General features: G+C 31.6%; 1 protein-coding gene across 1 annotated transcript in view; it reads left to right on the top strand.

Annotated features, from left to right (window-relative positions):
• The first annotated feature begins 893 nt into the window (after positions 1-893).
• Positions 894-14,102, top strand: part of LOC149800786 (uncharacterized) — a 35,815-nt gene continuing 22,606 nt past the window's right edge. Inside the window, exon 1 of the mRNA XM_089954770.1 lies at positions 894-1,457. Within this exon, the coding sequence (XP_089810896.1) occupies positions 1,419-1,457 (39 nt within the window). The 5' untranslated portion in view covers positions 894-1,418. The remainder of the gene's footprint in view (positions 1,458-14,102) is intronic.

Here is a 14,102-nt window from a genome sequence, read left to right as displayed (position 1 = left end):
TTTATCGACTTTCAACAAAAGTAGATAACCTAAGATAGAATGAATGGAAGTTACAAAAAGATATATATAATTCTTTAGACAACATCGCAGTTAGTCGTCAAATATGGCCTAGGCCTGAGGTCTTTCTGCCAACAGGACCAGGAAATACCAAATTTGACCATGACTAATGACGTCACGGAGATGATCGCTATAGGTATACGGAAATGAGATGATAACGCAAAGAAATAAACTGCAAAGTTGACAGGACGAATAATCCAGCTATAATAATAGTACATTAGTATTGCGTACAGTTGCCATTATAGAGTGTGCAAACAGATCTTCTTTTAGATAAATTATTATGGATTGAATACATAAAATGAATGAAGACTTATTGATGAATATGTCCCTTTATGCATACATTTACTCTCTGCCATGTTTGTATCTTCTTTATTCTTACTTTTAAGTTGTATACGAATTGAAACTTACAGCATTAAATCTTTATCTGTCCATCAACAAGTAAGCCACACAACACCATAAAACAGGGCTCAGGATATCGACTTTACATATTAAATCCTTCCGCTTAGGAAGAAATGTATACGATTGGCGTTACATTACATCAAGATTGCGAAAATATGACTTGTAATCATCATAAAGAATGATTATTTTGAGATTTCCTTCTGCATATATCTATATACCAGTCTATCTATCTATCTACCTATCTATTTTTTTAATCAACTCGACGGTGACGGAAACATCCATCATTTTCCATGTCATATTCATCATATACGAGCTGTATAAGAATAAAAGGACAATGACACGTAACTCAATGTACAGGTTCTTGTACAGAATTCTTGGCCCGGGGACATTACCTCTCAACTACAAGGGCGCATTAACAAAACTTTTATCTATTTATCTTTTGTCACGCGACAAAAGCCACCAACTCGCCTCAAGCCTACAGCAGTTCTCTATTCGACAATATCACGGCTAATTCTCCCAGTATCGAGGTTTCTTTATATATATAAAAAATGATGTAACTAACAGAAACCTCTGATCTTCGACTGAAACAGCTGTAGACATTTCTTGATGATATACGGACTCGCCTGTGTTCATGCGTACGTCCCAGGACTCTCTCCCACAATCGATATGCAGTGAATTGCGGTTACAAATAATACGTTGTAATTAATTGTTTCTTCTCAATTTTGCTTCAAGTTATCTGACCGCACTTTATTTACATACAAAGTAGTCTCATCAGGAAACACAAAGGACATTTTTTTCAGTCATACATTTGATTTATTACTGGATGTGTACGGAAATATTCTATCATTACAGTGGATTTGAAATGACGATGCAGAAAGTGCCACTTTTATTAGAGAAAAAAAGATATAGACTACAGAACGTGTGTAATTGATCTGGACACTTACATCCCTAGAATAACCACTATGTATAATGGAGTATTTCGGAATGCATCATTCGAGTCTGTAAGTATTTCAATCAATTTACATTGTTTCTCAGTAATGATATAAAATTCCATTTGTTTGTTACTGTATTAATTTTGTGAACGTATGATAAATTCCAGAAACATTTTCAAATTTTAACAACATCGTCATGTGCTTGTCGTGAAGCTAGCAGACATCTGTTAACCAACATGAATCCTCTATACTGAAAAAAAATCTACAAAGAAACAGAGTAATAATTTTACAGAACAATTGATTTATCAGACACACACACACACACACACACACACACACATATAATATATATATATATATATATATATATATATATATATATATATATATATATATATATATATATATATATATATATATATATATTCACCTGCTTAATTATTTTCAAATATCCCTATATATCTTCACAAGACGTTCGTTGATAAGAAAATCGGTTGATAAATATTACGTAAACGTCCTTACTTCTGCCCTTCATATTGCATTAAAATAAATGTCATGGCTGATGAATGTAATTAAAACATGCTTAATTTATCCTGGTGATGACACAAAGCGTTATTGATTATATTTTATTTTAACGTTACCAATAGGGCTCTTTGCGAACAGCTATTTATTTTAGGAAGACAGACTGAGTCTACTATGGTACCACAATTAGGATTGAATTAGTTTAATCATAGTAAGTCCAGTTAGGTTAACATTTACACGTCATACATTTGAACAATTGAACAATTTAGCCACCCTATTTCAAAGAAGAAATTTCCATCTACGCAAAGCCTAGAGAGTAAATCTAAATGAGATAAAGAAATATTTCTGTCTCTCAATCTGACAGTACGATTTATCTTGTTAAACATTTGGAAATCATTAAAACATATATTTCATTTATGAACATCTCTCCAGTTTCTACAAAAGTTAAAGAATATGTTGCAATCGACAGCAAAATCACCAAAATGTGTCGATATTAACTATCGATATATGATCTACTGTGCATTGCAAGCTTGCCTCCTGGCGCTTATTGTAAGGATGATAACTCTTCATGCTTATGAAGTACATACTAAAACAATATTGGGCTAAAATATGCCAATCTTACAACTTTAACCATAAAGTCTCAAAAAGTAAAACAAAAATAATACAAATTAGAAGATGGACAAATAGAAACAACCATTTTAACAAACTAGTGGAATAATAATAATAATAATAATAATAATAATAATAATAATAATAATAGTGTTTATTAGTAATACAGGCCACTGGACCATGATACATATCTATATATTATGGAGTACAAAAATGAGAGTTAAAGTGTGTAACAGATAAACAATTGTATTTATTGAAGGTATTCTGACATGGTAAAAAATCATTTTTTATTTTTTTCTAACAATAAAATTCAAATATGTTTTACACAACAATCAAACAATAAAAATTAAAGAGTGCTAACAAATCTAAATGGAGCAAATGTAACCTTTTTAATATTGATCTAAAGTCTATTTAGCAGGAGATGATGATAAAACGGCTTCTCTAATAGCTAAGGCTTTTAAAGTACACATTGCTAAATTAGTCATTAGAAATTTCCCTTATCATTTTGCATAAAAGTCCTAAAGTCTTATCAAGTCTGGTTTTTATATGCGAAGTTGGGTACATTATTTCATCGTAATTTTTCGTATCACGGACAAGCAATAATACAGTGAAATTCATTTTTCGATATTAACATTACAAGCATGACACAATCTTTCTCGAAAAAAAAATATTTTCATATGTTTTTGTATTACCTCTAATGTGCAAGTTACGTAACGAAATTCTCTATATCCAAACAATTCTAGATATCTTTGACACTTAAACTTTATTTTCAAAATGACTTATAGAAAAAAGTCTTTCCACTACTTACTCTCATCCAGAAGTTTGTGCCTAAAAATATATTCACACCTCTGACTCAACATTCTAAGAAATGTATTTCATCATTTGCACCCTGCTTACACCAAACGTTGCCAAATCTTCACTAAGTAGAAGCTTTCTAACATCGTTAGCCCAACAATCAAACATTTCATCTTAGTTGTAAATCATAACTATGTTTAAGATATATGTCTCTCGCCTCTTTAGCATTCTAAGTCAATCTTTCAAATTACGTTTATTTCTTATATTCTGCGAACTAAATATTCCTTCTTCGTTATATATGAATGCTTTTGGGGTAGGCTTATATATGCCTAGAGTATATTTACAAACTGACAAATAAACTTTCTCAGTATCATTGACATCATAAAAACAACAAACATCAGCTCCATAATTAAGAATGGGAGCTATCTTCGAGTCCAACAGATGAAACAATCTAGTTGCAAGTATTTTGCCATATTTGAAAAAACTATACGTCAAAATATGCATAGTCACGTGATATAACTTTTAAGACAGCCACCTTTGGGAAATACGATCAAGCTTTGTTTTTTTTTTTTTTTTTTTTTTTTTTTTTGTTCATATTCACTTTGATTTCAACTTGAATCAATGTGTATGCAGTTTATTGGTATATTTCGCAACCGGTGGGCAGTGGCAGCAAAGACATTAAAATCTTCTGCATACATTAGTAAAAATAGTTCTAAAGTTTCTACCAAAACACCCTTGTTTCCGTCAGCCAAGAAGGGTTTTAATTCGTTCAAAATTAACGAAAAAAGTAAAGACGATAGGACACAACCTAGGCGTACGCCCACATGACAATTCAACATATATATATATATATATATATATATATATATATATATATATATATATATATATATATATATATATATATAGAATTAGCACGTGATTTTACATCAGTATAAATCGCCTTAATAATTCATAACATTTTTCACCTAATACTTTTACTAACTAGAATTTGGTTCTGTAAAATTCTCTCTACCCTATCAAAATGTTTTTCATAGTCCAAATATACGGCATATAATCTACCCGTCTTTCTTTAAATATGTGCAGATTAATGTGTACAATGTACAAACATATATCTACTGTAAAATAACCCGCTCTATAACCGGTTTGTTCTTCGCCAAGTAATTCCAATTTCGTTCAATCATTCTTTTATCCTATTATTTAAAATGGATGTTTTATGTATATCTAAATTGTGAATTAAATATTTGTCCCAGACTATGGATTGAAATGATCATTTTAAAACTATATTTAATAGCCAAATTGTTTTCCATTAGAGTTGTTTCTATATTAAAATAAGGATATATTAAAATATTTTTGGGGGATTTGAGTTCTAGAGAATAAACCTATGTAAAGTGTGAAGAAATGTTTCAATTGGATGGTTGAAGTTTTGCGACATGACAGATGTGGGTATGATGTGACTTGTGTCACCTGAGGATGTATTGTGACTTAGAGTATTAATAGAGTCGTGAAGATGTATGTAAGTATAGTAGTGAACAATTCCATTCCTAGTCTTGTTACTGTTCCTATTTCATTTTCAGTAATTTAGACAATACAATTTTTTTGTTAAGTTTTACAATATATTTTGCTTCATTATCATGATCGTCACAAAGCATATAATAAATGTTATCTTCAATATCGTTACTGTTCAACAGCATACAATATATTTCATCTTCAGTATCATGGTGTTCATACAATAAGTTTTAATTTCATCTATTCTATAGCTTCCATAGCTACCAGTATCAATTTTCAAATCATGAGAAGAGTTTTGTTAGTGCTTATCTTTGTTTACGGTTACAAAAAGATTGAAAATAACCTTTTCGGCCACAGTCAGTTTTAATATGCTCATACAGAAACAATTTATCAGAATTTTGCAATTTATTGATATATTCTGATAGGAAAGCATATGTAGCCCTTTTTTCAAAATAGTTGGAATGAACTTGGAAAAATTTAATGATTATGGAGAGAACGAAACATCCGGTACTACTATTATTTGATTCACGTTCCGTAAATAAATGCCTGTATACAGTATTCAATATAATATTGCCAGGTTTTTAATCGAAACCAACACTTAGAAAACGAACATTAAGTATTTAAGTGGAATTCCTCCAAGTTCACTGGATATAATAACGTCAGATGCGGATATCTTACATTTAGCAAATATTTCAAAAACTTTCGTTTAATACTCTAGACCAATAACCTTAGCATTATCAGAGAAATAAATAACCAACAGTATGAAACATAAAAATAACTATTATAACTCTCTATAACATGCTGAATATATTCTAATGTTATTTCCAGATCCTCAATAAATAAAAAAATAGTATCGGTGATAAAACTTCGCCTTGTATCAAACCTGCTCCATACTCTAATACGGCTCTAAGAGTCCCGCCGATATGAAGCACAACGTTTAACTACACTATTGACAAAACATATCCTATTGGTTTTACTACAGATTTATCAAATATATGCAATTAATTAATATACATGGGACTTAGAAATTTCAGAAACAAAGTGAAAATAATTTCGAATACAAAAGTTTCTGAAATAGTTAAGAGGCATTCGTATTCCAGACGAGAGCCCCGAATTTTCTACTGCGAGTCGCAGTAGAAACTTGGCTTTCTCTCGTTTCTATTACTTAGTTTATGAGCATAGGATTTATGCTCTTAAACTAATTAATAGAAACGAGTGAAGGCCAAGTTTTGTAAAATTCAACAAATAATTTATTTTCCTAGAATACGAAGAGAAAATTTAAAAAGTATCTACATTATTGTGAAATAAATTCCAAATAGTCCTACAAGTTCTATCACAACTCGAAATGCAGAGAGTATTCTTATTGAATTCCATTGGTGTTCCGAATGAATTCCGATCTCGGATGTGTTGGTGTATCAGTAGCCTGGAATAGTATTGATGTGCTGTCTTGATTTATCAGAATTACATAATCCAAAATGTCATTGAGTGAATACACGATAATTCCAAAATATCGATTTCGTCTGAAAACGATAAATGACTATTTTGTAATTCCAATTACTAATTTAAGTAAATAAATTTCTGTTTACTTCTCCAATTAATAAAAACCAAAGTCAGATTATGAGGACCAGGATGAGTGTTTAAAGTTCATTTCTAGAACGGTCTAAGTTTTTAAAGATATCAGGTCTATTACTATATCTTTAGTTTAGTAAGAACATGGCAGACGAGCAGTTACACTAGGATTCCTGACAGGAATACCGAAGTCTGGAATTTAAACCTGTTTAGCCTCAAATAGTAATTATAATCTTATGATATAATCTACCATCAGAGATAAAAATTAGCTGTGTAATATCTGATTTACAAAGAAGAGACATTAGTCAGGCATGGGCTTCTACCTTCAATTATGAACAATGATCAGTCACACGCAACAAAACATACCACTTTAAAGAGTGCAAATGCAATTCTGCAATTGTTAGTATAAGATGAATTTGGTTATAGAAATCTCAGAAGGACATTGATTATAAGTCGAAGGTGCTATGTTATCATATATAAACAAAAGTGTTGCTCTTTTTCTCATTACTCATTATGATGATTTTACTAGACTTATATCAAGATGTGGGAGACTGTAATATTCTTACCGGTGTTTTAAGACAATTAACTGGCATTTTTGCAAAAATGTGAATATGAGATTGCAACTTTCATTTATAGCAATATTAAGGAATGATTTGTCACAATATCTAACATGTTAGAATGTATAAAACTTTTAAAGTCTTAAGAACAATGAACTTTCACAAAGAATTAATATCAGTGTTCACGATGGTTTCGTGAATAGAAATGTCACCTTGTCAACATTATTATTGTTCAAAAGATGAAATTAGCGATTAATCTTCTTCTATAGATTGTCTTTTTCACTTATATATATATATATATATATATATATATATATATATATATATATATATATATATATATATATATATCCGACTATTCATTACCATAATATCACTAAATTAATTAATCAGCCACTTATATTTATATTTACCGTAAGGGACGCTAAAATCCCGTTACAATACGTGATATCATGTGTGCATTTGATTATTATGATGATATTGTTTGTACTTCAAAATGTGTTGTCGACTTTGTGCAGACCGAAATTAGTGAATTTGTTTTCTACATATTGTTAGAAATATTTAATCTGTTTTTTATATTTTCTTTTGTTAATGATTATATATTATGTACATCTGTATTTTGTAGTTGATGGTGTACCTGACCAGTGAAATTTATTTTGTAAGCAACAAAATAACTATCTAAAATATCTCTTTGATTGTGAACTATGTATTCGGATCATTATTAATGATGCACATGTGATATGTATATTTAAATCGCTTTGTTTGTTAGTTTTTGTCATTATTTGTTGTGCGCTATGTAAAATTGAATTTTGTCTCTGACCGTGTCCAAAAATTATGTTCATTGTCTACCTGACCAGAATCGTTTATTGTTTTTTTTATGTGAACAACTAATACATAGTTAATATTTTCTCCATGAGTGTGAGTTTAATATTAGGACCATTATCAATAGTAGTAAACATATGTGTCTTGGTTGGAGCCAAGGGCATTGTGTTTACCGTGTTCTATATTATAATTTTAGGAACAGATGTTCTAGAATTTAAGTTTCTATGAAGTAATAGTTCTTTTTGGAAAAAAAAATATTAATTGTGACACAGGTGACGTAGAGGGATTAGTAATCTTGTTTACTGAGAAAATTATTTATTCGTGCTTAAATGCCTTGAGGCAGAATAGTCTTATTGTTGTGCTCAGAATTTCATTTGTGTTTAATTTCTTTATTCAAATTATTTGTCAACAGAAAATACAAAGTGCTCATCTGTAATATTCTTTGACAGAGACATTAACTTGGAATTATAGTGATATCTTGGGTTATATTACTATGATTCGACGAAAGACTGTTCTGTCACATCATTACAATTCAGGCCATTGGTACATTTGTGCATGAGAAACTATCGGCAACTACATGCCCATCAACACTTTCAGCGTTGGAAATTACTTGAAATACCTCTAAATTTTATTCAGAAATGTATTCATTAGTACTTGTGTTAGTAATTCTAGGATTATTTGGGATTTAATTCGCGTTATCGTAAATTCTTTCTACATTTTCACTTTCTATTCTTGGGATAAAATTATTTTGTTGAATATTACACAACTTGATGCTTCTCACTCTTTCCTTTTACTTATTTCTAAGACCATATGTCGTAATACATGATAATCTGATTCTTAGTCCAGGATATTAATTTTTTACTTGGGATTGGTATATTGCTATGTAAAGGCACAATGATCGCCTAGATCTTCTCCGGGAGTGTCTATAATTAAATAACTTACTGTAGGGCCTGAACGGCTAGCAGCATAGTTGATAGGGCTGGCAGGATGGTTGCATATAGCTGATAGCGCTGGCAACGTGGCAGCAAAAGGCTGATAGAGTTTTGCAGTGTGGCAGCATTTGGTTGATAATGTGTTAGCATGATCAGTAGTGTGGCAGCGTATTATATCAGTTTAACCAGCAGTAGCTGTTATATTTAGCAGAATAACGGGTCGTGTGGCAAATTAGCTAGCAGTGAAGAAGCGTAATTTGTAACAGTGGAAAGTCTTTGAAGTATACGGATACCTGACTGTACAAAGGAACAGTGAACAGTGATTTATAATTAGAAGGACATATGATTGTTTGCACCATATTCAATTTGTTAAAGCATGTGGTTGTATGAACCATACTCATTTTGTTAAAGCATGTGGTTGTATGAACCATACTCATTTCATTAAAGCACGTGGTTGTATGAACCATGCTCATTTCGTTAAAGCATGTGGTTGTATGAACCATACTCATTTCGTTAAAGCATGTGGTTGTATGAACCGTACTCATTTCTTTAAAGCATGTGGTTGTATGAACCATGCTCATTTCGTTAAAGCATGTGGTTGTATGAACCATACTCATTTTTATCACATAGTATGGTTGTACAAGCCCTATTCTTTTTCTTAAAGCAGATGGTTGAGTACGCCTTATTCACTGTATATAGCTACAGGGACCATTTTTACCATATTTATATCTTACATGAATCATACTAATTTATTTTGATTTCATATTCAGTGCGGTAGTTTCGTATCATTTGATGAATGGGTTTTGTTCTTTTTTGCATATTAGCGAGTCTTATGTCTTTTGAATTGTCAGTGTGCGAGGTAAATTATTATTAGGGCCTACGTGTTCAATTGTTGTTGTATAGTTTATTTTCATTTCATAAACTCTTTTTCATTTGCATACGTGGTGGTCGGCGTTTTCACTCGATCCAAAATCCATTTGGTTTCGATCCAGTTACATACCGTATTTCTGCAAGTGTCATAAATAAAGGTGATATTTACATCATTTAAAAACTCTAACATATACTTTTACAATTTATCAAATCATTTCTAGGTACTTGCTTAAAACATCAAAAATGATGCATGGTGAGAGAGATTACCTAAAAAATCTAAGATCAAGACAGCATGTACATAGTATGAATCAAACTCTATCGTTAAGAGGAAATTCCAGTATGTTTCTCAGAAAGAATCCAATAAAAATGGAAATTGTTGTGTGAATGGTAACAATCAACAGAAGATCACTTGTCTGCACTTCAAAAGCAGCTTGATCGGTAATGACAAATAAATTTTGCATGAGAGGGACGCTCTAAAAGATGTGCTGAATTTTAAGTCTGAGTGCTAAGATATAATGAACAAACCTTCTGTATAATAACATGTCCAATTCCCATTGTTATCTCATCCGCTCTCTAAACCAATAAAACACCACAAGCATCCTGCTTAATATTCAAAGTTACAGTTTTCATCATCATAGTAACTAGTTACTACTTCTACAGATTTTCTGTAGCCATTGGTAGGACATCTCATAGGTGAGTCGGTAGATAAACTGGTGAATATTTCACCTAACGAATGAGCAATTTGTTCTAAAATAAAGCCATCAAGAAGAAAAATAAACAAAAACAAAAGAGAAGAAAAGAACATAAACAAAACCAAATTAGCTACAACACGTACTGCTGTGGTAGAATCGAGAATAGAACTGTCACTGTCACATCTTGTGAGGTATTGTCACAAACAAATAATATATATTTTAATGCCTCTCGTTGTACAGCAATGATTATTATTCTCTTGCAACAACACTGTTTTGGAAATCTGTCAATTTATTCGTGGAATCCTTTTCTGTCAATATTTTCTATGAAAGGCTAACATCCTAGATGAACGCTTATAAGGTTCATCGCAAAATATATATATGTGGTCTTTATTAATTAGCTAATCCAAATAAACGCCAGACACATAATAAATATGTCTGTCACGTCCGAACACGATGTGTTCCTTATTTAGCTCAGCCAGGCTTATCAGAGACAGTCGTCATTATATTGACACTAAAACTCTTCATCCAACATCATTGGTCACGCAATAAAATCGTGAACTCATGATGTGTCAATCTACGTGTCTGCTGAAAACATCGGTTTCGCTCATCCAAATTCATGCACTGTATTTATTTGATTTTTAGATAAATAAATGATTTAGACAAAGAGACTGACAGAACTTGAACTGTTTTCTAAAAACGTAATAAATGCAGTTTGCTGCATAGCTCTCTATATGTGAGTCGGCTGGATTATGTTTGATGACCATTTATTGCTGTAATTCCATTTTTAACATGTTTTTAGGCAGTGGGAGGAGGAAATAATACAAATGAAGTTATTTTTAAAAAAAAACATTTTTATATTTTCATTCAGGAGCCAAAGGAAGTCGTGTAAAAGAAAATGAAATGTGCGCGGGTTGTTCCTGTGTCAGACAGGTTTTTTTTTACACAAAAGCCGAGCGTCACAAAATGTCACTCACCAAATGCGGGGCGGTGCGTTCCACTAGATGATAGTAATCGTAGCGATTTGTCAAAGTTAAGGTATCACAGCTATATGTAGCCTTAGCTACGATGACATAGCCTCAACTTGATTTGTTGCGGGTGAGGCTACGAACTGATCCCATATCATGTAATGGAGCAAAAACAATCATCACTAAAGTTAGAAAAACAAACAGTGTAGAAATCTACTACATAAGTATAATCATGTTATGAAAGAAGTTTGGCTTATTTGGAATTTATTAAGCCCTTGCACGATACAATAAACTGGCATGGTTACACTAACCTCACCGTGTCCGCCATGATAGATAACGCGAGACTCTAGCCGTGACCCCTTTTCTCTATAAAGCTTGCCAAACCATATTTGGATATTCTACACTATGTTATTATCAATCAAGTGGCTAATAATAGCATCTTGGTGGAATTTCAAAGTTGCCGATAAACAGTATTTACTTTTAATGCGCAGAGTTTCTGACTCAAACCGTACCATATTTTTACTACAATTTGTCTACATAAACGAGATTTTACAACTATTTCTTCAATGATTTGCGATACTTCCAGTTTTAAAAATATGAGCACTACTCAATTTATTTCATTATATGCAAGGAATATGTTCAAACTGTTGGTATTAGGCTCCATTGACACATATATGCTCATGTTAGTACCCCCTCCACTTGGTAGGAGTAGGGGTACTAATATTAGTACTATCTGTAGTCTGCGTGAACAACAGCAAACAAAACATATTTCCCAAAAATAGATACCATGTCCAAGCTAATAATATTATCATATCGTACGTTCCATCGTAATTGTTGAGCTCAAATTGTGACATAAACTGATTTAGTACCGTTCGTATCCAACGCCATAAAAGCATCAAAACATGTATGATGTTGATTAATGTCAAATACAATATAGTTATAAAATATACTTCAGTTCGAATAAATGAAGGAATATAATATATCTACACGACACCAAATGACTTGCAATTATATATTTACTCTTTGTAGTCTTGATACGTGATACGACTGAGCAAAATTATTGCATTCATGCAAAGTTGATTGCCATTTGCTCACTAGTACGTCGTTTAAAGATGATAGGAAACATTTCGTCAACGAAAAATACCATTCATAACATTCATTCTGATAACATCAGATAGCACAAGTATAAACAGACGATTTGTTTTAAGAACAACATATATCTCTGTAAGATATAAGTCTGATGACAGTTGAGAAAGATATTAATGAGCCTTGATTTCACGCGTCAGACTGTATAAGCACTAAGTTGGATGGTGATGTTTCAGCACGCTATTATTTGTCAGCACACCAGGAAATATTTTGTGAAAATGAGTAAGGAGACCCCAACGGCTACGTAGACCGGCTGAAGCCAATATAGAGAACAAAACAAATGTGAACTTATTCTCTCTCTCTCTCTCTCTCTCTCTCTCTCTCTCTCTCTCTCTCTCTCTCTATATATATATATATATATATATATATATATATATATATATATATATATATATATATATATATATATATATATATATATATATATATATATATATAATCAATGAATGAAAAGTTAGTCTTGTTATTTGTACCAGACTATATAAAACAAACTAATATCAACAGACTTTTACTGTCAAATCTTAAATTGACGAGACGACATTCGATAATTTTAAAATGCCAATAGGAAAACAACATTCGAAATCTTTTAATATGGTATTTGAATACTTCAAGGCTTCACTGGTAAAACACTATCGGAATAGGTGAAAACACGCTAGATAAGAAAAGAATTCATTACAACATATAAACAGGGTGACATTAAATTACAACGTGTAATACAGGGCTACGTTCTAATAATCGGGGGACACATAATTTAGATACGAAGCATCACAGCAACTGTTGCGATTATAGTGTCTTGAACTAGGTAACATAAAGAAGCAGAACCAACAAACAACTAATTTAAACCTCTGACTTATAACATGAAAATTTAAGAGCAACTTTTAGTATTATAAATTAAATCCAAATAATCATAAACGTTCAATCACAGGTTCAAAAGATTAAATGGTTCCGAATGAAGTCCTGTTCTTAAATCTGATAATATATCAATGGAATTGACTGTGCTGAATATAAGAAAGAAAAGAAATATGAATACTTGTTCAGTTTTCTCATTATATGCATCTCCACGACTATGTTACGACTCAATGTCGCAGTTCATTCCCGTGTGACATATTTCTCAGTACATCCCCATGTGACCTATGTCGCAATACTCAACCATATCTATAGGAAACTACCCCAAACTGTACACAGGTATATGACGGTTGTATAACAACTTATGTACAGCATCACTACCCCAAAATAGAATCTACTATCATGGACAAAACGTAGCTAGGTAATTGTTGTTTATAAATGATCATTGCAATGGACAATAATTTAATATACGTTAAACACACAATATAGACATGCTTAAGACAATGTAAAATGAGCATATCTCCCAGAAAAGCGTAATATTTCGAACTTGAATACAATAATAAACCAATGATCTGACAAAGACATACAGGCAGTACGGAAAGACAGACAAATTTACGGATAGACTGATATGCATATATTTGGATACGTAAAACTATGTTGTGTTTAAAATATAATTTAAACATTAAACACTATAGAGAATTATGAATAACGACGTGACGAAAAGAAATGTATCGCAAGCACATCAAATGACTTGAATGTAGGTCAGTATGGTTAATCCTTTAACGTGATACTAAGACAAACGTTATTTATTCACTGTTATGCAAAAATGATATTGCCATAATTCCCAGATTATTTTTAAATACCCAGTGGTCACGTCAGG

The sequence above is a fragment of the Sinohyriopsis cumingii genome, chromosome 4, assembly GCF_028554795.1.
Source record: "Sinohyriopsis cumingii isolate HCF-2022 chromosome 4, ASM2855479v2, whole genome shotgun sequence".
NCBI lineage: Eukaryota > Metazoa > Mollusca > Bivalvia > Unionida > Unionidae > Sinohyriopsis > Sinohyriopsis cumingii.
The sequence above is the reverse complement of the archived record's forward strand: the minus strand, read 5'-3'. Positions and strand labels throughout refer to the sequence as shown.